The sequence below is a fragment of the Colossoma macropomum genome, unplaced genomic scaffold, assembly GCF_904425465.1.
Source record: "Colossoma macropomum unplaced genomic scaffold, Colossoma_macropomum, whole genome shotgun sequence".
In the NCBI taxonomy this organism is placed as follows: Eukaryota; Metazoa; Chordata; class Actinopteri; order Characiformes; family Serrasalmidae; genus Colossoma; species Colossoma macropomum.
In genome coordinates this window covers 22031801-22057534 of record NW_023494796.1, presented here as the reverse complement: position 1 = coordinate 22057534, position 25734 = coordinate 22031801, and the positions used below count along the sequence as shown (strand labels likewise).

The following is a 25734-nucleotide window of genomic DNA, read 5'->3' as shown; positions in this document are numbered from 1 at the left end:
AGAAGTTAAGTGAATGTATACCATGGTTTGGGGATCTCCCCCTGCCCTGTCAGCTGAGGAACTGTGTGTGTGATGTGGGTTGTTTGTATTGTTGATGGTGCATTTTGTTACCATGCTATAGCGTCCCTGGGTTTGAGAAATGCACTAGATAAGTTGAACATTTTATTATTATTATTATTATTATTGCTGTGACTTGTCTTTCGCAATGTGAGTATTCCTAAGTGTGTTGCGGTTTTCCCAGTATTTATACCCCTTGTGCTTGTCCTGTGCTTTACTCGGCCTTGTGCATGTACGTTCACCTTTGGTTCGTAGCTGTAGCTGTTTCCTGTTACCTGTTCATACAAGACACTGACTTGCACTTGCATCTTGCCTCCCAGCCTCCTCTCTTAACATTACACATATCATAAATTGTGAAAACATCTTTAAATATTGTGATATGTTCTCCATATCTCACACCCTTAGTGTAGTCTAGTTATTGATTTTGTTTTGTGAATGGTGTAGATGTCTCAGGAGGGACTAGGCAGTTTCCATCACACATTGTCCAGTTCTAGCATGGGCCCAAAAAAGAAAACAAACAAAAAAACACAAATAAAAACACTTGGGTCACATATTAGAGGGAGGAGGAAAAACAGGCAGCAATTGCATTATCCTGCATCTCAAGTCTAGCACAGTGCAGTAACAGGCTTGGTCCTCGGAGAGCTCGGCTGCGGTTTCCATAGCAACGCAGGCCGAGCAGAGAGACGGAGAGGGAGAGAGAGAGAGAGAAGGAAAGAAGTCGAACAAAATAGGAGAGATGTGGGATGAGATAGAGAAATTGAGAAGAGCGAGAAAGAAAAACGAGAAATAGATTTGGAGTGCGATTGGATCAGTGAAGACGTCGCTCAGAATGCAGAGCATTATCCTTTAATAATGTGATACTTGCAGAACTATGGCCACTGAAGTCGCGTCCTTACGGCCGACTGAAATAGAATTTATTAATGCTTAATGCGAAATAGAACGTATTAATCTTTAATATCGTTTCGCATAGCTTTTCATGCCGATTCGGCGGGTTAGATGCTGGTGGATGAGATTACGCTTCGGCGAGCGTTGGGGACGGGATCGTTTCACTGAAGGTCTGGGGCGGGATTACGTCTCAGTGCGGGTGGATTTCGCTGTCATTCAGTGTGAGAGATGGGATTATGCTTTCTGTGAGTGTGCAAAGAGGGATTCTATTTCAGCAGGTGTTTGGAGTGGGATTACGTTTAAGTGAGAGCTTCAGACTAGACTATATTTTAAGGAAGACATATACATGCGCTGTGTAATGTGATTATGACCAATACTTGAATTAAGACAACAGGCAAATTAAGCAGCTTTGATATTGATAAATTTCTTCAACTGTCCACTTCGCTTGGTGTAACTTACTGGATTTTCTTGCATGACACTCTCATCAGAGAAAGAATGCATGAGGCTCAAAATACATCAACAAGATAAATAAATACTGATTTAGTAAATCAGGATGATTTAAGGATGGTTTAATACCACAAATTGGCCAGTTTATTAGAAAGCTTTTATAGTTCCATCTTGCTTGTGGAAGCTTATCTGTTGATGCACAATCTATGTTACCCATCCTCTTCAGCAAAGGTCACTTTGGTGGTCTGACCACAGAGCTGCTCTTAGCTGGATATTTTTGTGTGGTGGACCACTCTCAACCTAGCAGTGACACTTAAGTGTGAAAAAAACCCAGCAATACCATTTCAGATTTACTGGGAATAGTCCACTACTCAAATGTCTCTTTAACAGCAGGGGTCAAAAACTGACCAATGATGAATAGGGTATAAAGTGGCTGATAAACTGCACAGCAATTGATTGACTACAGTCTGTAATCGCACACTTATATAGTGAACCTGTAAGGCAGGTGTTTGTAATAAAGTGGCCAATGAGTGGACGTACAAGGTTGGTGTTTCTAATAAAGTGGTCAGTGTGTGGAAGAACAAGGTAGGTGTTTCTAAAAAAGTGGCCAGTGAGGGGAAATACAAGGTAGGTGTTTCTAATAAAGTGGTCAGTAAGTAGAAGTACAAGGTGGGTGTTTCTAATAAAGTGGCAAGTGAGTGGATGTACAAGGTGGGTGTTTCTAATAAAGTGGCCAGTTGGTGGAAACACAAGGTAATAAATACAAATGTAAGCATTTCCCATTTTCTCTTTATGCCTTAAACAGGTTGTTAAACAGTCTTTTTTCGTTACTTTGCCTTTAAGACTGATGCATATAAATGACCTCTGTTCTGATTGGCTGCCCTGTGCTGCATTCAAAAAGCCATCTAGTTGAAACACTCCTGGCAACTTCCTGAACCGCTGGGGTTAAACTGCTGTATGTTATATGTAAATGTGTTGTTTTTTGTAACAAAAAACAATGAATTCAAAATGGACTGTTTTGCAGCTTAGTTCACATACAAGGACTGTGTGGAAAAGAATGGAACATTCCAAAACTTTAACTATGTACTTAGTATGTGAAACAGTACTTAGTATGTGATTCCGAACAAGTGAGGAAGCCACTCACAAAGCTTCTACATTTGGCATGAAAGCGCAACTACCAAGTCACAAAATCCAAGACAAAACAAAATGCTAAACACTCTGTCCTTAAAACTCTGCATCAAAAGGGGTTCTTTAGAGTTATGCTATTGAAGATTCACTTCTTCAATATGCTACTGAAGAAGCCTTTGTAAATGGGATTTGTGGAATGTGAAGAACATTTCTAAAGGTAATGTTGGTTCTACATCAATTAACGTTTTTCCCCAGAATCGTACATACAAGCCAGAAAGCATTAAGGAGCCTTTATTTTTAAGAGTGCACCTCAACATAAGCTGAGAACAGAAGTGGAATGGTCTGACTTAAAGAGTCCTGACATTTCTACAGGCAAAGTGCCAGTTTCCCACCAGTGCAGAGACTCAGGTCCTCACTCTCCGTGTGGCTACAGGGGTAATGAAACGGCTAATGTGATTTCCCGCTCTCGAGATGGAGTGGAAAACATGGTTGGTGGGGGCGGATCTAATTTGCAGTGTGACATTGCGAGGCCTTGGCCACGAGCGCACACTAACAAATTGCTGCTTAGATAAGCAAATCAACACGGAGCTCTGTGCCAGCACGCCAGGGCATGGAGGACACTCAGCGGGAGAAAGGAGCCGGCAGATCCACGGCAGCTCAAGCCAGAAGACTTCTAGACTGATGATCCCTCACCTGGCCGTAGGGAAGCTCCAAACGAGGAGCTCCATAAAAGCCGGCCAGATAAAGCCGGATGTGAGGGACCTGCTCGGCTTCATTAAAGATGAGAAGGTGCTGAGGCACAGATAAACTTGAAACCCATGTCTCTGAAATGAGTTCTACACGACGTGACCGCGATTTGGTAGGTGAGTCACAGCACCTTTACAATATAAAGATGGTTTCAGTTTTTCAACATGGAATGAATGAAGCTGCTTAGGATTCTCCCCGTTTCCATGCTCCGCTCATAAATTACTTCTTTCATGCCAATTGTTATGGCAAGCTTTCCAGAACACCAGCAAAAATTCTATTCAACCGATTGAGAAAGTGTAGTGAACAGCTCCATTTTTACCAAAATACATACATTTAAAGAGCATCATACTTATTAAATAACTTATTTTGAAGGTCACTTTGGCATTTATTCATCAAAGTTTTAACTGCCATTAATGACATACAAACTACTCTGCGTCTGAATCAAAACTTTTGTATGCTGTGGAAGTGCCAGCCCACCAGCACCTCATTCACATATCATTCACATGACATGCCCTAATTCATGCATATGTTTTAGTAGGAAGCAAATAAAATGGCAGCATTCAGTAGGTCATGGCTGTGCTCGTAGGTGGAGTTTGAGGTGCACTGCTCCCCTCTCTGACCAAACTTTATATGTATGAGATGCTTCTGCACTAGCCATGTTTTCTTTTTTATTTTTTGGACGATGTCAGTAGTGTAAAACAAAGGCACAATGTAATATGTCTTTAAATGGAAAATAGAACAGTAAAATAAGTACATTGTGTTTTATATTGGGTTGCTGTTTTTACCAATTATTATTGTTATTTTTCATTTTATTTTTATTATTGGTATTATCGATAACACTAGAATAGTTTTGGTTAGTTGATTGCAAATTAAGCATTTTTTTCCAGGTTGTTAAAATTTACAAACTCGTCAGTAGAAGTTTGACCACCAGTGCAGTTACACAACTCTGAAGAATAAAGGCCTTTGCAAGGGTAGTATATAAAATCACTTGAATAATAGGCTAGTGATTGTCCTATACTGCCTTTTAGCTGCAGTAAACATCCACGACTGAATCATTCCTGAACTTCGTATAAACTGTGTGGCTTATAATATCTTCGGGGGATGTGAGGATCTGAAGACTTTCATCACTCTCTGCTATTGTCAGTGAGCAGAATGACTTTACTGATAGAGCTTGAGTAAACACACTGTTATGTTTCTTCTTTTTGCAGTAATGTTGGAATATAATATGACAAGAATGACACTGGTAAAATCCCTTATAATAACCTGCCACAGTTAGGCCTGTTGCAGTCAGTTTTACCTGAAGATTAACTGCCACATAAATAGTTACGATTACCAATTTTACTTTTTTGTTTATAGCATGAAACTTTTAAACTACATGCCTAAAATGACAAAATCTTTATTCCTCACTGTTAATATTTAGCAGCTCCCAAATGACAACAGGAACAGCTCATGCTTAAATAAACAAACATTACCCACCACTGCCTTCTAAATGGTGTAATGGCATCAAGTCAAAAATGTTGTTTTATAAGACCCATAATGTGTCTCAATAAATGTGTTCTCTGCTTTTTATTTACATGTACTTTCCTAAACTCAACTGATGAAGATGCTTCAAATCATACTCTGTTTCTTACAATGTAAACATATTACAAAACTTTGTATCTCCAAAATAGTAATTTTTCAGGAGAAGGGGAAAGTGTAGTTATTTTAATGTCACTTAATGTTATGATATTTTTTTCAAGCAATTTTGGAACATTTCTATTGGTCCATTTATCATGAAATCTTCAAGCAATGTAAAGTGCAGCTGAAGTTTTGAATGAGGTTAAAAAAACTGAGGTAGTTTTTGAGAGGTTTTGTTCCAACTGTAGTGATATGAGTGTGAATACTAATAATTGCAGAAAATGACTGCAGTCAGCTACTAATGATAATGTAACAATTGTGATGGGCCTAGCCTTTGTGGGTAACTGTAGTTTACCACTACCTAGCAAAGTTGAAACAGCTTTTACTGACATTTACTTTTAAAATTATTATAAAAGTATAACATTTTTTGTCCCACAAGGTTCAATTTTAGGGCTTTTGCTTTTCTCTTTGTACATAATCCGATTGGGAAATATGAGATCAATGTTCATATCTACGTTGATGATAAGCACTTACACATTTCCACTCCTAAGGGAACAGCATCATACCTGATCGTCCATCCCTCTGGAAGTCCACATGGTACCACTCCCCATCGTTCACCTTCTTGTTGACTGCCCGCGTCTTCGTGGTGCCTGAACCCATGTCCAAAAGCAGGTACAAATGACCATCCAGCATCTCGATGGCAAAGAAGTCCACCTTGAGCGTGAGGGGGCTCTTGGCCTCCTTGGTCTGCTGTTTGGGCCGCCCGTGGCTGAAAAGAAGAAGTCCGTTCGGTTCTGTGGTGCGGAAGTCGAATGAGATGGAGCCAGTCTTCTTAGCGTTCCATTTATGTAGTGTAATAAAGGCTTCTGGTGTTTCGAAGGTGATGGGGTCCAAAGTGGCCACGTTTTCACACTTGAAGGGCACCACACCGTGGATCTTCATCTTGGGGTCACCCTGTAAGGCCAGCCTGGACAGCTCCAGCCGGACGTCATTGTTCTTGTACACCACCTTAGGAACAAATTGAGAGTGGCAAACGAAAGGGGAGACAGTCAGTACATGCAATGAAAACGTACAACAGTGCAGAATGAAAAGAAATGAAAATCATACCAATCATGCCCTGGAACATCTCATCATAATTGTGCTTGCAGAACTTTGGAATACATTTAGTTTACATGAACTTTGGTGTCAAGTTATTGCAAGCCAACATATTGTTCATAATTATAGCTTTTGAAGGTGAACCACTGTTCACAACTATGCGTACACGGTGCCAGCCTCACTACGTAAAAGCTTACTGAAGAATAAGGCCAAACTGTCACTTTTGGTAAACAAGACAACTTGGTAAATTAGCATACGCAGCTGGACAGTGTGTTATCTAGAGGAGCGCAGGAAGTGATGATGGCCAATGGCACCTTGTCTGCCTGTTCCGAGGGACTCTGACATACCAGGCTGCCTGCACAGCTTAGATAGCCTATGTACAACCCTATGTTTCCCGAACAATGGGATATTTTCAGATCCACACAATTAAAGCTGAGCAGTACCCAGTTATAGAAATAGACATTCATTATATTTTCAGTTGAGAGGAAAACAAATCAATGCGAATATCAAACACAGCTTGACGTATTGATCTCATAATCCTCTCTCGGAAGCCTCTTATGTGACATTGCAACATTATACTTCTTTTTGTGCTTCCATGATGAAAGGAGTTTATGGGTGAGTTTATCAAAACTTCAGTTGATACAGTTGATCTGTGTATTTATCTTGACTGTGCAGTCAAAGAAGGGCTGCAACAATTAGTCAATCAAAGACAATTAAAAAAGGTGACGTGTAACACTAAAACAACAGCAATCTGTAACGCTCTATAACATTCTAATGACACGGTCATTCTGACACATTCTTACAAATTACATAAGACGTAATGGTTTAATTAATCAATTAATTTAACAATACTTGTCAGCTGTAGAATAGGAGCTAGTCTGATTAGTCAACGAAGTTGATTAATCATCGATGATTATGGAAAAAGTCGGCATGCAATTTTCTTAAAAACAAAAGCAAACTATAACACTATGAACTTCACTTGACAAACTGTCATTCTGACAGATTCTGATCAACTACGAAAAAACAAAAGGCTTCATTTAATTGAACAATAGTTTACATACAAATTCAAGGCACAGTTTTGTTCATATGATACATATGGTCATTCTGAAAGATTCGGACAATTCTTAAAAGATAAAATGGTCTGATTAATCGAAAATAAAAATATTCACTAGCTTGACTCCTGTTTACATGCAAATTACTGGCACAGTTGCCTCTTTTCCTCATCTCATGGTTGTCACTGCAGCTCCATAATATCCAGATGATCATTTCAACAAATTTCAACAACGTGTACAAGATATAACTGTGCGATTATTTGAAAAATAGTTGCTAGATACACTGATTATAGAAGCAGTTACATAGTTCAGGCAGTTTGACTCTTGTTTTTTGAACAAATCCATGCCACAGTTGCCTGTCTTTTCCCTGTCCCATGGATATGTCACTGCGGTTCAGCACAGCTCCGGCATGTCAGTGCAGATCCTTTCAAAGGTGCGTAAGAGGGACCCGCTGTCAATCTCCTGTGGCACAGATAGTCTCTGGCATGTCACTGCAGTGCCCTTAAACCTCCACCTGAGCCTCAGAAATCTCAGCAAGCCAGTCAAGAGACACTCAGCAGAGGCAGCGTACCCAACAGGATGCAAACACCTTTAGGAAAGAGCAGCTTCTGAGAGCGCGTTCCCGACCTTCATGAAAAACTGGGTGGGGTGGAGGGGGCATCTTTCACTCTGACAAGCACATTGTGTGTGTGTGTGTGTGTGTGTCTGAGTAGGTATGTATGTGTCGCAAGCCAAGACGTAATAGGAACACACAGCTGAGCGCACCGCAGGTGTAGATGACCCAGATCTCTCCTGAGGGTTTGAATTGAAACGCAAGAAGATGGCTAGAGGATTTTTTGCACCAACCTAGTCTCAGAATTAATATACAAGCAGGCAGCTCAAGCAAGCCTTAGGGGAAAGGAGCCCCAGAGATGCCGAAAGTCTTCTTGGGAAGGTCGTAAACAAAATTTTGCAAGCACGTTTGCATCTACTTTTCTGAAATTACCACAGCCTTTCCTACCCTGATGCCAATTTTTTGGAGCTACAATATTCTGGTAACTGATAATATTGATGATATACTGTATTTTATATAGTTAACAACTGAACAGAGTACAACTGTTTAAACAGTGCTTTACTGACTGTTAGATTGGTAGTTGTCAACGGTCAAATTTCATAAATTCAAACAGCAGAAACTCCATTTTTATGGTGGGCAAGCAAGAGGTGACGTGAGTTCAAATCCCAGGACTGTTGGAGTATACCTGCTTTTGCCCTTGGGCAAAGCACCTAACCCCATTATGACCCAGGTGGCGCTGCTCTGCTGTCAATGCTGCTCCCAGACTGGGCAGAGTTAGGCAACAAAATGACAAATCACAGAAGCCTCTGAGTGTTCCTGGTGGGTTTGCTTATGTTAATTAGCTTGTATTTTTCTTATTTTGCCTAAATACTCTTTAAATAAAGAATTCTTTTGTGTTGTAACATGTTGCCCTCAAGTGAGATTTGGGTGCATATTTGGTAGGGAACTGTGGGCCGATGCTGATACTTTTAGCCAATATTTTTCATGTACACATCTGCTGATACAAATACTGTCATATCAGTAGACATGTACATGTACCAACAAAAGCAGGCATTTTAGCACAGCTGTCCAGCATCCCCTACAGTATTCTGCTCTTCCATAGCTCAATGAATATGTCATCAAATATCAGTTTGAAATATCAGGCAAGTCTAAACATCTGTCCAATGCTGTGTTACTTTGTCAATGATCTGTTTACTTAGTATTTGGTGTAAAGGCATAAGAATAGGGAAACCCTAAACACCAGTGTTTAGTTAAAAAACTTCAAAGTTCGTCTGCTGATGTTCTGATTGGCCTCTAAAAATTACAACTGGACACACTGACAACATTGTCATTGATAGGATGCAAAGAAAAACAGTCAAAATGGTAATGAGACATTTCACTGGGAACAATACAGGCCCCACATCTCCGGTCTGTCATGCTGTCAATCCCACGAACCCAATCTGTGACCGGCAAGTGTGATACAATCCCAATGCTGCTGTTTCACAGCACTCATCAATCCTGAACTTGCAGAAATCCTTGCCAAACCACAGGTGAATATTTCATGCAATAATTTTGGGTATATATGTAGAGACGTCCTCAACTGAATGGAGGTGTTGTCGACTTCTCAACTGCACAGCACATCTCCTCAGACAAAAGCCTCTTTTCTGCAGACAGGATTTGGAAAGTGTGGTCTTCCTGAGCAGTTTGCACATAGCGAGGAAACTGTAGCCTCTTTCAAATCTTCAGAAGACACATTTTTTCAGGAACTGTTTTTACAATAGCCGGTTAAGATTAGCACTTCGACTACAATTCTGTGACAGTAATAACAAGCTGTAGATATGGCAAGGGAAAAAGTATTAGCTTCATGTGCAAGACCTTTCAGAAATAGAGGAGGTTCTAATTAAACCTAATTCCTCATCATACAGTTCTACAGATGCACGCTCCTACTGGAATTGAATATTTAGTGTGTGTTAATACTAAAGGTTTGATAATTAAGGGCTCTGCATGTTTAGTTCATAAGAGACAATCACATGGCTAATACAACTGTAGAATGTACTTGGCCTTTATGGTTATGTCAGCCCTCACAAATTGTTGTTCATAAACCACAGTCTTTTCCCAGCACTTCACTAAATGTACTACAACATTACAATGTGAAGGCACAAGTGAAGTCCCTTTAATCTGCAATGATGCAGACTGACACAACAAAAGTCTCTGCTGAAAACCTCAAAGGTCAACACTGTCCTCTGCTATTCCATCAACAGGAACTAGTTTGAGTAATATCGTGAGCTCAGTGTAGCTGGGTTCAAATACAGGTCTATTAATGCTACGGCTCATACCACCCATCGTCATTATGTAAAACAACAATAATAGCATTAATACAAATAGAATAATTATAATACTAATTAGAATTTAATAACACTGCTAAAGAAAAAAGCAGAGCATCTAAATAAATATGCATAAATAAATAAATAAAATGTCAGTAATGTAAAATAAATGTCAAAGAATAAAATAATAATGTTAAACAGTATATTTAATAATATTATTATTAAATGGAATACTAGTAAGGAACATGATAAATGTATGTCTCATATACCTATTTCTACCACTACCACCACTACTATTACTCTTACCTCTGCTACTATGTCTACTGCTCCTGCTACTACTACCACTGCTGATACTACTTCTACTACTACTACTACTACTACTGCTGATACTACTACTACTACTACTACTATCACTGCTACTACAACTACTACTACTGCTGCCACTATTACTAATGCTACTATTACTACTACCACCACTGCTAATGCTACTTCTACTGCCACTACTACTGATGCTACTGTTACTACTTGTACCCCACTATTACTACTTTTATTAATATTACTACTGCCCCCAACATTACTACTGCTATTACCTCTTTTACAACTTCTACTATTACAAGAACTACTACTGCTGTTATCACTACTAATGCTAATATTATTTCTATTATTACTACCGCTACTATAACTACTACATCTTCTATAACTACTGATACTGCTTTTTCCACTATTTCTTCTGCTACTACTTCTACTACTACTATAACTACTACTTTTCTTTGACTATTACCACTGTTCCTGCTCCTAATACTACTACTACTACTTACTTCTTAACTAACTTTTGCTACTGTTATAACTACTATTACTGCAACTATTGTTATTACTACTTTTTCTACTACTACGATTTCTGCTTTGTCTATTATTGCTACTACCATTTCTACTGATACTACTTCAACTACTTCTACTGATACTACTACTGTGACTACCACTGCTTTTGCTACTGCTATTACTCCTATTACCGCAAAGCCATCGGTTTACAAGTATATGTGAATAATGTGATATAAAATGGTAAGTGATCACACGTTTTTGTTTTCTGCAAGGGTACTACTACTACTATTACTACTACTACTGCTACTACTACTACTAATAATAATAATAATAAAACAAATAAAATACACAGTACAGCACTGGAAAATGTTTCTAACACAATGCAATACAGAAAAAGCTGTGTGTATAGTTCTTCGTTTTAAAATAAAACTCTGCCACACTGCTTCATTAGTAAAGGTACAGTATGTTTCCATATCACTGGTGAACAACAGCAGTTATACGGTCCACCAACTAAAAAATCCATTCTGATTGGTAATTATTGTTTTGCAATGGTGGACAGCTGCAGTGCTGGACAGCTGCTACAGATGTTTGCCAAATGCGCCTGTTTTGAGATGTTTACCTAAACAGATCTTCTACATCTAGAAAACTTTGAGACCTGATGCAGTATAAATTCAACATCAACATGCATTGTGTCGATAGAGAAAAGGAAGTAGTCACTAAAGAAAGGAGCAAAACTGCTTGCGTTGCTCTGTACTTCTCTCTTCTCATTTATACAGCCATAGCTAATTTGTCTATTGTATTGAGATCATTATGCATACCAGGTGTGCACCACAAAAGGTTTGCCTTAATTAGTACACCTTGTCAAATGTACTGAATATCCATACCTAATTTATTACATACACGGTATATTCTCAGCTATAGTTATATGTAATATACATATTTACATTTGGTTTCGATGTTGACAAAACATTTTCTGGCTAGTTGCTACAAAACAACTTACGTGTCCTAGAATACTGCTACATAACGTTGTAAATAACGCTGGATTTTATGCCTCCTCAGATCCTGCACATGTACATATCCACTTATTCATTTCATTTTGGCTCTTTTAATACCTCCGATTATTCATATCTATTTTCTACATTTTATTTTTTTTTCCTTTAAATATATTTTCAAATTCCATATCCTATCCATATTTTTCCACAGATCCATTTATAATTGTGTTGTAATTCATTTTCTCATGACCAATTTACAACATCTCCTTTTCCTTTAAAAATAAACAGGCTGTTTTTGTTGCTGTGTCTTTAAAACTGATTTCTGTAAAGAGACTCCAAACTGATTGGCTGGCCTAATCCTAAAATCAGTCCAGGCTGAATACTCCTTATAACTTTAGCAGTGTGATGTAAATATATACACATGCTTGTTTGATGACTTCACAAAAAATGGAATTTAAAACAGGTTGTTCTTGCTTAGTTTCTATATATGGGCTGTATGGACCTGGCAATGAATGGTACACACACACAAAAAAACCTTTTGATGAAATGGTTCTATATAGCACCAAAAAGGGTTCTTCTATTGTTACAAGGCCGAGCTCTTTCAAAAAGGTTCTACATAGAACTATCCACAGCACATTCTCCTTCAATCTGAAAAATCATTTCACCATGCAAATAACCTTTTAAGCATGCAAAGGGTTCTTTGAGTGTTCATGTAGAACCATTCATATAGAACAATTTTCTTTACTAAAGAACCTTTAAAGAACCATCTTTTAAAGTGTACTTTTAAAACTTATATGATTTTTATACACTACACCAAAAAGGCAAGGACGATTTAGTATGATATAGGCATCTTGCATATTACCTATTTATCTGGACTGATTAATATGTTACATGTAGTATTTGTGCATATTCATGTGTGTAGCATACTTGAAATACAACTGATTCTGAACTAAGTACATAAACGTCAGTCCTACTTTTACTTTTACTATTACATCAAACAGGTTAAACTGAAAAAAGAGGGGAAGAAAGGTTCTGTATTCTTACTTTGCTTAACACTCACCTAAAAAAACAGGGACACGTCCGATGGGACCATATTAGCATGAGACATGAAAGTCTGTCTATATGCTTTAGTCGTTCTCAAGTGGGCACACAAATAAAGTAAGACTGTAAACTAGTGGTGGGGGATGAGTACCCTGAATTCACCAAGAAAGGTAGGTTGTGAGAGCATAATCTGACTTACAAGTATGTCATGGTGGAAGAGGAAAAGAGCATTGGGGTGGCACCTTCTGAAATTTGAGGTTTGGTGCCTTGCTCCAGGTCTGAACTGTAATCCACAGAGAATAAGCACCTTTGAGGATCAGAGAACAGAGTCTACACAGTGTTAGCGAAAAGCCTTAAAGGAACAGTTTAGTAAAAAATCAAATGTACACAATTCTTAGCCTAAATGTAGTCCACCCACCAAGACATACTTGTTGTCTGAAGTTTACTATTAGATTAGATAATCCACTCGCATTAGTAAAATAAGTGAAAAAACATAAGTTTCCAAAACTGGAGCTCAAAAGCTGATTAAAAGATAAAGATCAACTGTACAAGACCTAAACTGTCTCCACCAGGTAAACAGCATGGAATGGGCAGTCATGGTCTGAGGAAGATGACAGAACAGACGCAATCATGTTCAGATTCCAGAAGGCCGAGAATGATGTTTTTCCTCACAAAATTGGCCCCACTCATTTGAAATCAAAATGTGATTTCAATGCGAGTCCAAAACCAGAGTTCAAAAAATGATTAGAAGACACAGAGAACATGGGCCTCCTAACAACTGTGCAAGACCTGGTAGGACACCAAAACTGTCCCCATCAGATAAACAGCACTTAAAGTATTTATCTTTGAGAGGAGAAGATCAAGCTCCACTCTTGATTCAGATCTGAAAAAATCCACAGGTGTTTCTGGCCGTCCTTACTGAAAAGGCTTTAATGAGAAAAGGTAACAGACAAGAAGAACATTTGCAAAGCAAACAAATGAGCTGCTGGTGTTCTCCATACAACAGACTGACCGCTCCAGAGAAGCATAAGCAGAAAATGCAACCAAGTTCTAAGACTGAACTTTGAAGGTGAGGAAAAATATCCCTGCAGGTTTCTTTGAAAAACTGAAAGTCTTCTGAAAAGAATAAAACCTGTAATGAAGACAAAAGTGTGAACTCACTAAAAACTGATATTTTTTTTCTTAACTAAGGCTTCTGTGATTTTTTATGTCAAATATATTTTTTTCTGCTTTTTCCCGATGAGGAAAAATAAATCTCTTGTACTTAATAGCCATTTTGACTGGAAATTAAATAAATGATGGGTGGTCTCAGATTTTTGCACTGTGGCTAACAAGTTACTGGACGATTAGCATCTAGTAAACTGTGCATATAATATCACTGTTACACAGCAGCAGAAAAAAGAAAAATACAGACACAAGACTTCATGATGGTTATTACTGTTCTTGCTATATGAAGTATGTTTATCATTTTTTACAAACAACAGCACATCAAACAATGTCAAAAATCACATAAACAGGACTATTTAAATTTACTTAATGAACTAACATAGTTTGAAGTAAATGTGGGATGATCTAGACATGCAGTTTGCACAGTGCTAATTCGTAGTGCCGAAGCTTCCATTACCTGTTAGCTACATTAGCCTTTTAACTCAAGGACAAAATTAAAGAAGCGAACTTCAGACACCAAGCATGTTTTGGCTGATCAATGAGTTTTGGGATACGGAGAATGCCGCGTAAATATGATTTTTCGCCGGACTATTCCCTTAACCACTGACCTACCCCCATCCTATTGTTCCAAGTAATAAGCTACAGAAATATGAATTGCCCTCATTCCACAAGGTGGTACTGAGATGATTTTTTTTTTTACCTTCCTTCTCCCAAAATGCAGCAAGTAAACAAAGCCAGGCTCATGACTCTGATCGAATGCCGGGTACAATTTTTCATCAACATTTAAATTCTGCTGTGAAAACCATAAGAAGCCTACCAGGGGAAAACAAATAGCGATTTGACAAGAATCTCTTGGCACAGCCAGAGGAGGGATTCTATCTGGAGGGAAGAAAAAAAAAAAAACAAAAAGAGACGGGCAGACCGCTGCAATTCTTTAGTCACAGAGCCTGAGTGCACAGCAGATACTGCCAATAAAATGCAATCAATATAGGGAGTCAAGACAAAGGGCACCTTTTAGAGGCCAGGGAGATTGGACGGAGCTCCAGGCCCTGTGTTGCACGCACGGGGAGAGAGAGAGAGAGAGAGAGACAGCGGCACCTAACTCATTTGTCACTAGGCCTAGAGAACTGACAACTAGGCTATTACTGCAACAGCGTTTCATCATCAAAACAGAAGAGCTTTGCGCAGAGGGAGCTGCGAGAGTGCAGACATGCAGGAGGGACGGCGGGCTCAAAGCGTGACCACGGGCCACTCGTGATCAATCAGGGGCCACGATGTCAAAATCCTGGCCACAGCTTACGTGCCTTTGGCCTTGGCCTCCAGGGTTCCAGCTCAGCAGGAAGACAAGGCCTTATGATGGCCCTGAAAGCCTATCCATGTTTTGCTCCATTCTGCATGATACAACCACAGATATACACATTAAAGAAATAGCCGATTATGTCAACCTATGCATAGCGACGTGAGCCCAAGTGGCTGCAGAATGTGAATCCCACCCTGCATTGTAAAATGAATGGTTATCTATGGATGTAATCTTAATATAGTCCCAGAAACGCAGAAGTGTGCCAGCCTTCAAACAGGGGCCGTCTTGTCAAAAACCTAGGCCACTGCTTATGTGCCATCAGCCTTGGATTAAAGGGTTCCACTTCTGAGAGGACCACACAAGCTTCTCCAACCAGGACATGTGAAAACAACTGAAGTTCCTCAAAATTCACACTTCACAAGACATTCTGACCCGATACAACCATGTATATTGACATTAGAGAGCTAACTAGTTGTAAATGTCATTGTATACATAGCAGCGTAGGACCTCTTTGCCGCTAAATGGGAATCCCCCCTGCACTGTGTAAAATGACTGATTGTCTATAAACATATTGGCAGCAACACAAAGGCTTATGAAGACCTACTCAAGGTTCTCAAACCAAGATGTTTAACAATGAACAGGCAAGTTAGCTTATCATTTCCCCACAATACAACCGCAGATATATATATTAGAATGCTTACTAGCCAATGATGTTCTTCTATACATAGTGACGTGGGCTTAACCAGCTGCCAAATAGGAATCTCATGCCATGGTGTAAAATGAATAGTTGTCTATGGACATAGCATAAACGTATTTAATTCAGGGCAAAAAAGTGTCAAAAGCCCAACCACTGCTTATGTGCCATCAGCATTGGATTCCAGGGTTCCAGCCTGGCAGCCTCATAAGCCCTTATGCAGGCCCATGCAAGCTTCTTCAATCTGTCCACAAGAAAGCAAACTTTTGCAGCCCATTATGACACAATTCTACCCTTACATGAACAAAGCTCATAAAAAGTTTGGGGATTTGTTTCCGTGGAGCAATCAGTCAATAAGTAGGATAATGCCTGGTGGGTACATTTCTTCCCTTGACTCTATCAACTGTAGACTGACTCTAATTGAATCAAAGGCAGAGGTTTTCCATCTGCAAAACGAAGTTTCCTTGCTACCTAGACCACTCTAAAGAAGGGTCCTTTGGAGCTGTGCTATAGAAGAACCTTTCATTTTTAATGAGGATGAAACAGTACAACGCATCACATTGAATTGTTTCATAGTATATCATATCACACTGTATCATACTGCATTGTTGTATCACAACTAGCATGTTAGGTTGCGGCTAGTGTATTAGCTTAGCCTGTAGCTAGAATGATAGATCATAGATTGTAAATGAGATTTGGAAGTGTGAAGTAGTTTAAATAACCTCCACATAATATAAACATTCTATACCAAAAGCAAAGAACCAATTAGAAACCTTAATTTTTGAGAGTGTAGCTTAGTTCCAGTATGTTCAACATGCAAGTCTGAATTCCGTACTTCAGATATTGCAGCTGTAGTTCTATTTCTTTGGTTACTTCTATATACACTGGCTGTCAAGGGCTTGAGGACACCTAGCTTTTAACAGTAGTTTGGAAAAGAAAACTGTGATATTACTTACGCATAACCTACTTTTCATACCAAATAAGATGATCTGATGAACATCTCTGAGTACGGCAAAGTACAGTCAAAGTGCTAGTGAGTAACCTAAGTATTAGCAAATACCTGTATTATGCTAACAAATCCTTTGCATGTATTTTTCTAATCTAACTAAAACATAACAATGAAAAACAAATATTAATTTGAACATTTCAAAAGACGACAAGGTGTCCTAAAACCTTTAACAGGGAGTGCATATTAACATGTGTGGCTGAGCCAAACACCAGGACTATTTCAGAAATTATCAATGAAATATGGATAACACTTATCTGAAGTTGGTTTACGCCTAGGTGCATGGCAGTGTTAATGAAGTGCTCTCAATTGCATTGCTCTCTTTCATTATTTGATTAAGGCAGGCTTCTTATACAAAAGCAGGCAAGCATAATTGCTCGGCTCAGGTCAATAAACATCTTCGGTTATTTAATTTAGCGCAACGTTAATTTGGAGCAAAACACCCATGCTGGAATGAAAGACTGGTGGAAAGACATTTCACTGCAAACTGAGAGAAAACTTTGTTTTTTAAGAAGGCAAGGCAAGCGCAATGATGAAAACATACCAATTTGGCTTGAAAAAGACATGGCTGGTCCCTTCGGTTCTCTTTTCAAATCCCAGGCTGCGTCCGTCTAAATCGGATACGCCTGACACGTCTTACGATGCTATCGTTGGAAAGCTCTGCTTGGCAGGAAGGAAATGATAATGTTGCGTGGAGAAATTTGTTCTGTGTGTTTTTTTCATCCACAATGTGTTAAAACGTCATTGTTTAAACCACTGGCTGAAATGCTTCCTTTACTTTAATGAGCGGAGTTGTCTAATGAGCCTGAGAAGGAGAGCAGAGCAGCCCTGTGCTAAAGAACCGAAGAGCTAGTTACGGAAAGTCCCCAAAAGACTTTCTTCAAGGTTCAGTGAGGACAGGCTTGTCTGATGGAGTTTGGGAGGGGGTGTAATCTAGGACAGCAGTAAAGATGTAGTGAAAAGAAAAAAGAAATAAGGGAAGCTACATAGGCAAGTGGAAAGAACTCTGTTGAAATTAAAAGATCAACTATGCTCTACTATGGCCAGTCATAGACAATTAGGCACATCCCTGTGGGCTGCTCATGCCTTTTTGGGTCAGAAGATCCATTAGACACCCAAAAACTCTTATATGTACAGTGAGTTGAGTAAGTGGACAAGAAAAAAAGCAGAAAAGATGGAAAAGCACTCTAAACTAAATATGGTTTGAGGGCCACTTACAGTTTTACACGCTATTCGTCAACTGCTTTTTGTTCTCATAAACATAAAGTCAAAGATTTTTGCCATTTACAAACTAGTCCCAAGCCCTGCTGCATTGGACTAGTTTATCTCACAGATCCAGAAGCCAATAATATTACTGCAGGTCAAGCAAGCTTCTAATGGGTTGTACTTTCTACAATTACTGGATGTTTGCATCACACGTGGTCAATAGCCATTATTTCTGGAATACTAAAAGTTGACAGTATTGTGCATATGTGAATATTAAGTAATGCTGTGGCTGCCATTATAATCTGCTCTTTAATCAGCCTGCGGGATCTTGCTTTTCTAATTGATTTCTATATGCTAGAAAACTGAAAGTGGTGAGTAGCAGTGAATTTTTCAACTGGACAGGACTGGAATTATCAGACCGCCACTTAATTTGGTGAAAAACTGTAGGTAAATCAGCATGTTGATACTTTAAAAATGTAAAAACCACTTCCAGAAAAATGAGGTTTTGGCATAACAGTAACGATTCACTCTCAGTAAGCAAAGACTTACAATGAATGCACCTCAGCCCACCTTTGCAAATGAAGTAAAAAAAAAAAAAAGCACAAAACCATCCGAGCTTATTGTCATCCTCTTATCCATCTTGCCTTCCTCTAGCTATCACAGAGATCTAGGAACGTAAGAGATCAGGCAATAGTTCTAGTTCCAACAATAGCAATAGCACCTTTGCATCATATTCTAAATAACAGCCTACGCTAGATGAAGCCCAAAGGCTATAATGCATGAGAAGAGTCTTCAGACCACACAGGTCAGTGACTTCATATGTATTACTGGACAAAAATGAAGCAAATGTTAATGAGGATTTTACATTGAAAATCCCATTTATTTTATAATAGTTGGGGTCCGTGACAAGGCTAATCTGTGTTTGGGAAGTCAGCCCCCTAATGATGCATTCAATTCCTCAATTCTTTAAAGATTTGTGCTCTCATCAATAAGCTGAAAATGAGCTGGAATCTTTGCAATGTGCTTGAGCTCAAGCTTCTGCCTAGGACTATCCATCTCTCTAATGCATTCACATATGTTAAAATGGCAACTTAGAAACAAACATTGCTAAACAGTTCTTAAATTGGACATACAGTGCTGTGCAAAAGTCAGAGACCACCCTTCATTTAATTAATTTCTAGTCAAAACAGCCATTAGGTATAGTTTATTCATTTTTCAGGAGATATTTCTGATGAGAGTTGATATAAGAGTTTCCAAAACTGGAGTTCAGAAAACGATGAAAAGAAAATGGCCTCCTAACAACCACCTGAACCAAAACTCTCCATCAGACAAACAGCATTTAAAACTTTAATCTTTGAGAGATGTTTTTTTTCCTGATGCTGAAGACAGACTGGAAATTAAATAAACCAGCTGTAATTTTGCGCAGTACTTTTGCACGGTACTGTAAAATACTAAAAACAAAGTTTAACTGGTATACGACCTTTCCATTATGTGGAGGTTCTTTAGGCTCTTCACACTCCCATCACATTTACAATAACAGTTCTTCATAGAACAAGCCACTGAAAGGATCTTCAGGGAACCAAAAGTGGTTCTTCTATGACACAGTTCTTCTAAAGAGCCCTTTATTTAAAAAAGCATAGTCATTCTCATAGCGTTGTTCTTCAGCTGAAGCAAACAAGTGAAAAGAAATTCCAAACTTACCTGAATATCTGCATTTCTTCTTAATTAAAACTTCTGGAGAACCAGTAGTTGGAAAGATAAAATCTACTTATTGCTATGTGAAAGTGTATTTTTTTTTGTTCTGCAAGCACAATTCATTCCCTTTCATTCTCCTTCAATGGAGACAAAAAAACACAGCCTGTCTGCGTTTTTACTGTGGAATTTAGGGAGCTCCCTAAGCAGCAGTGCAAAGTTCCCAACAAGCTGTTTACCTCCTTGAGGCAGCCCATAAAGTTGTTGCTAACAGGCGATCCGGGCAGGTCGGCCGTGCTAGGGCTCCCTCCGACATAGAAAAAGTCATCCGAGCCTAGCATGGTGTAGTCCTCCTGCGTATATCCAGTGGAGGTCAGAATCCCATCCACGGATATCGTTACCTAGACAACAAAGCAAAGGAAAAGGACACGCTATGCTCCAATAACCTTTTGGTTGCAGTTTGGTTTTACTGCTCAGGACCTACTTTTTCTATTACTTTTCCCTGATTTTTTTAGCTTATCTGAAACCCATTTTCATGTCTTTCTTATTGTTATGAATTAATGTCTTTATTTTCATTTTTATCTGGTCCAGTTAGAGATTAATTTGAAGATTATGCTAGCCCCATATAATAGTCTAGTTAGCTTACAAACAGATTGCCCAAAAAGTAGGGTTAGTATTACATCTACTGCAACTCAAAAAGTAATTTAGCAGACACAAAAATGGTGTTAGTAAAAAATGTTAACTTGGTTAGTTTGGCTAAGTCTTATTAGTAGTTTTAGTCATTTGTTTTTGCATCGAAAGAAAGTAAAATGCCATAGGGTTAGACTGGAAGCACAGGCAATGCAAAGCACGACCACAGTTTGCTTTTGGCAAATTCAGCAGGACAGACAAAAAACGAATCTCTAAAATTAGCTAGTCATGCTAGCTCATGTTTCTTTTCGCTAGCTGCATGCATGCAAAAAGAAAGAGCCAACGCTAAGTTCAAGAAGCCATGCAAGACATGATGTTCAGGCAGCGAGTGATGGGTGGTGGCAGGAATGAGCGAAGGGACTGGGACTAAGATCAGAGAGAAGACACCACAGACAACCAAGCGTGATGAAGAGCAGTGGTGTATTGCTAAGCTGAATAGGCGGCGGGCGTTCATAAAGCATGCCATGCCGAGGTAATGGGATCAGAAACTGGCTGAGCCAAAAGAGCATCAGGCCAGTCAGCCAGCAGCAGGTCCTCCCTGTGAACCACTGCTTGATGCGAAAGGCTCAAGACGATGCTCCCGAAAGGCGGACCCAAACAGAACTGGACAAGGAAACAAGGTAAAGGGAGGAAGAACCAACAAATGAAGAAAACAAACAAAAACAAAAGGAGTCGGAAAAAAGTAAGCAGAGAAGTACCAACCGCAATTCCCCGTTTTTTTTTTTTGGTTATGACGTCTACATTAAAAAGAAAGAAAAGAAAAAACACACGGCAAACCCAAACTAAGAAACAATTAGAATGATATCTACCGAACAATGTAGTTTGTTTACCATAGCGTGTCCAATGCCTGAGTGCTTTGTGGAAAAGAGGGGAAAGGAAATTAAAACTGTGAACAGAACAACGACCGTTACTCAAAAAAGATATGATGGTTACTACCAAGGTTAGTACACTGTCCGTTAAAAAAGAAACGATCTGTTAGTAGAATGACACATTCCATGAATGACGTTAGTTTTCCACAGCATGTTAGTAACAGACAAAAAGAAAGGGCAAAGAAAGTTTTTTGAGGAAAAGAAAAAGCAGGCTAACATTAACTACAAGTTGGTGCTAGCATTGATATCTCTAACCGCACAGTAAAGTATGCTATTAAGGTCAATTTTTCATTCTTGCCCATCCCAACACAGTACATGACCGACAAACATCAAATGGCTTGTAAGGCCTAAAGCACATCAGTCGACCCTCTTTAACCAAAGCCCGGTATCATGTTGTTTAGAAAGTTGACCGGTTAGTGTGCTAGCATGGCGACCAGTCTTATCGCCTGGGAAACAACAGCTCTCGTGCCTTCCTATTTAGGTCTCAGTGATGAACTTTAGGTTCACTTTATTGCCATGAGACAAAGCAAAGGAGATCCTTACACAGAATGGAGCGAGGATGATCTGTCTTTTTCCCTAATTATGTTGATTATGCATGCATTCATAATGTGCATCATTTGATTTCTGTGCATTCATCTGATGAAAATGCCCAATTTGTTTATTTTCTGATCACTGATAAAAAAGTTTATTATTTGAGCAAGGGCATACTCTGTCTAGGATGGGTCTTGGACAGTACTTTCATAATTATTTTTAGCCAAGTTAATTATACTTATGTCCAATCAGTCCAGAATTCTTACAGATTATTTAAATTTTCTCTAAAATCTAGGAGCTTGCAGCTTGCCACAATATTTCTTGTATACCTAGTTTATATCTTCATATACCGCTTGCAGGCCTGTTGCAGACATTGTTGAGAGCTTCAACACTATTGTAGAACAATAATTTCATTGACCAATGCCTCTTTGCTTGTTTTCAGTATGACTCTCCTTACATAGTGGATGACCTTGGTTTTCCCCAAAATCTAGACGCCTGGCAGATCTCAACTTGCCACCATATATCTTCTACACCTCCTATATCTCTTTTTTTTATTTTCATATATCTCCTATAGGCCTGTTGTAGGCATTGCCTCATTGTCTCCAGGTCTAGGACTGGGCACCCCAGGTGTAGAGGATATGTAGGAGTTATTGTAGATGTAAAATGCAGGTATGATGCAAAGACCATGAGAGGCTCACCTTGAAAAGATTCAATGTGTTTTTGCCTGGTTTCAGTATGAATCTTTTCTAGGTAAGCCTCTCATGGTGATAAGTCTCAGGACCAAGATTGTTCAGTCCTATTCTATATCTTTATGTTTGGTTTCGATGTCATGGTCTTTGCATTACCATTTTACCATACCAAAATCTAGAAGCTTGGTAGACTTTAACCTGCCACTTTTATCTTCTATCTCCATATCTTTTACACCTTCATGTGAAGGCATTTTTCACATTTCCTTACGTTTCCTACAACTCACTTGGCATTGTGGAATGCTTCAACACTTTTGCAGAGGAACTTTTGCTTTCATGACCAAGTGGACACTTCTGACATGAACATCAAGCTGAACAGTTTGACCTTTAACGAGTGAGCCACTCTTGGCTTTTGGCTATGTTTTTGAAACTGCTGGCCACATTGTCTTTTAACCTTTACCAATTCTTCTGTTAGGTGGAAGTCTTTTCTTTGGGTGCTATTATTGTTATTGTATGGGCTTGCTTGTACTGCCAATTTGCATGAAAAACACGGCCTCATCACTGAATAGTGCCTGGACAGCGTAAGTGGTAGGTGCTCTAAATCATTGACCAGACTAGTCATTATTGATCTTGGGGTGATTCTAAAGGTGCTGTGAGGATGTAGTCAGACAACTGGCTTTGTTTCTTACAAGTCAATGGACCTAATGAATGTATACGTCAATATTGTCCGTGTTTCTGGCCTTATCGAGCCCAGTTCTGCAACTGGCTACCAGCCCATACAAAAAAAGAATATACCGAAGATGTAATATATTCTGTTTATATTCTGCAAAGTTTCATTTTCAAAGGGAGGAAGGAGCATCAAGGTATGTCCCTGCTCAAACATCTTTCTAATCAGTTCTAAAATGCAATTTATAATTGAATATTTCATTTTGGGAATAAATGGACATGTCTGGTACATCTAATCGAATTTTGTAGAAAATTTGACTGGTCTAACTGATCAGATTAGGTCAGCACCCCCTGCACTGTTACCTGACGAAGATTCCTTGTTACTTTGACATCATGCCAATCATTGTCATTAAATTTTCCATTGACCGGCTCCACCAGGGCTTCAAAGGCCCCGGACCCCAAATTAATGACAAGCGAAAGCGCCCCGTTTTTCAGCGCCAGGTTGACGTAGTCAGCTGATTTGCCCGTGTGCAGCATCAGTCCGTTTCTGTGCTGCGTCTTGAATGAGAGCGTGATTTCGTCGCTGCTGCTTTGTATCGGGTTCTGGGACAGGTCATAGCAGAAGTACTCAGAGCCTTTGAAGGATGCCACGTACTCTTCTTTCCCTGAAATAAAGACAAAAAAAGAAAGAAAAAGGTTGAGTCATCTGTGCTTTCGTCTAATATTTTGTCAAGTCACAATGCAAACGTGCACTATTAGAGAAGCATCGTCCCCCAAGTAAAGACAATTGTTTATCTTCCGCTAGCAAGATGGCACAGATGGAGTAATGGAGGATGATGTTCCCAGAGTACTGAGACATTGTAATGCTAATGGATGCCCTTTATTAATAGTGTGGGATAGCGAATGCAGAGAGAGAGAGACAGAGAGACAGAGAGAGAGAGAGAATCACACAGGCTGTACAACATGTTTAATCATAATTGAGATAATAGCCTTTACAATGCAATATTGTAGAAGTATGCAATACACAAACAAGCCTCTAACCAATCACTGACCATTTCACTGTGAGCTGTGAGCATCCTGACCAATCACAGATGTTATTTGGGTAATATCAAAGGCATCAAGGCATTCACCAGACATACACTAACATCTATGAACACCCATTAAAAAGGCATACCAGCCTAAAACTACTTAATATGTTTAATATGTTATTGTGTTACATAATATTCTGCAGAACAGAATTATATCTTTCAATGTTCTCTTACTACAATACCCAACATGCATTGCGCAAATACATAATATAGCCATCAGGAATCCCTGTGGTGTCAACCAATCCTGACTGCTAGCCACTGGTCTACAGGCTAATAAATACAATCAAGCTATCATTAGTCATTCCTGCCTTAGTTGTTGAATAGGACTGTAAAGAAAACAGCACATCCATCTTAATTCAGCAGAGAGACCCTTTCACCCTACGAAAAGAAGCCAAACTGAGGTAAGATATCTAGATAGCCAGGAACCTTTCAAACTTCAGCTTGTAAGAGGTTGTTAGTTTTTAAACTAGAAAATCTCAGTATAGAGACTGCAGTACTGCCGTATGAGGCAAGTAAGGATGTTTACAACAGATGTAGCAATGGTTGTGTTTTTCATTTTGGTCAAAGTTTTCCTTTAATTACATCACAGGAGTTTTCCAATGTATTGTCAATATACTGGAACTTATATTGCACTCACAGTATGTGCACTCGCAATGTCTAACTAAATCTAACTAAATCTAAAAATAGTATTGCCCAGGCTGGGGTGTTCTCTGCGGTTGGATGTGAAATTGGCTAATAAACAAGCACGACAGGAAAAATAAAGATCCCTTTGCACTTTGGTATTGGCAAAAACTTTTGAGAGTTCCTTGGATGGTAAAGAAAACAAACAGATGGATCCTCAAACAAATCAAGCCTCATCGCTTAATCGAAGCTCAGATAACAAAACTACAGATCTTTTATAATAGACATATTCTGAGAAGAGTCTATTAATTGGAAAAGGCTGTTATGCTTGGAAAAGTTGAAGGTAAATGAGGAAGATACAATCAGAGAAATCAAAAAACCATTCTGAAGACCCCCACAGAAGATGGGATATTCAGGAGAAACACGACCCATGTGGTTGCCAGGAGTGGGAAACGACTTGAGTGCACTTGATAATAATAAAGGCAAAATGACCTTTCGTCCGTGTCGTGCAGCTCTACCCACAACATTAGAAAATATTTTCCACTAAGAGAGTGAGATTAACTCTGAATATAGTTTATCTGAGAATTTTTTTTTGTTCAGAATTTATCGCTAAAATATCACAGTGTGACTTTTTCCATAATATAGGGTTAGCTCTGCTATCTCTACTAGCTCTATCACATAACATTGTAACTTTCAATTCACCAAATATGACAAATATGATGGCTTTCCACTTTAAAGTGAGAGCACATTCCCAGTCTGAAACTTGAATATGGAAGAAGCAG

The 25734-nt window shown here is 39.0% G+C and overlaps 1 protein-coding gene across 1 annotated transcript in view; it reads right to left on the bottom strand.

Moving 5' to 3' along the window:
- The window catches only part of LOC118816636 (neurexin-1a-like), a 524474-nt gene that overhangs the window by 334584 nt on the left and 164156 nt on the right, over positions 1 to 25734 (bottom strand). The window contains exons 6-9 of the mRNA XM_036583126.1: positions 23607 to 23908; positions 21322 to 21345; positions 20041 to 20202; positions 5448 to 5889 (exon numbers count right to left, since the gene is read on the bottom strand). Of these exons, the coding sequence (XP_036439019.1) occupies positions 5448 to 5889; positions 20041 to 20202; positions 21322 to 21345; positions 23607 to 23908 (930 nt within the window). The remainder of the gene's footprint in view (positions 1 to 5447; positions 5890 to 20040; positions 20203 to 21321; positions 21346 to 23606; positions 23909 to 25734) is intronic.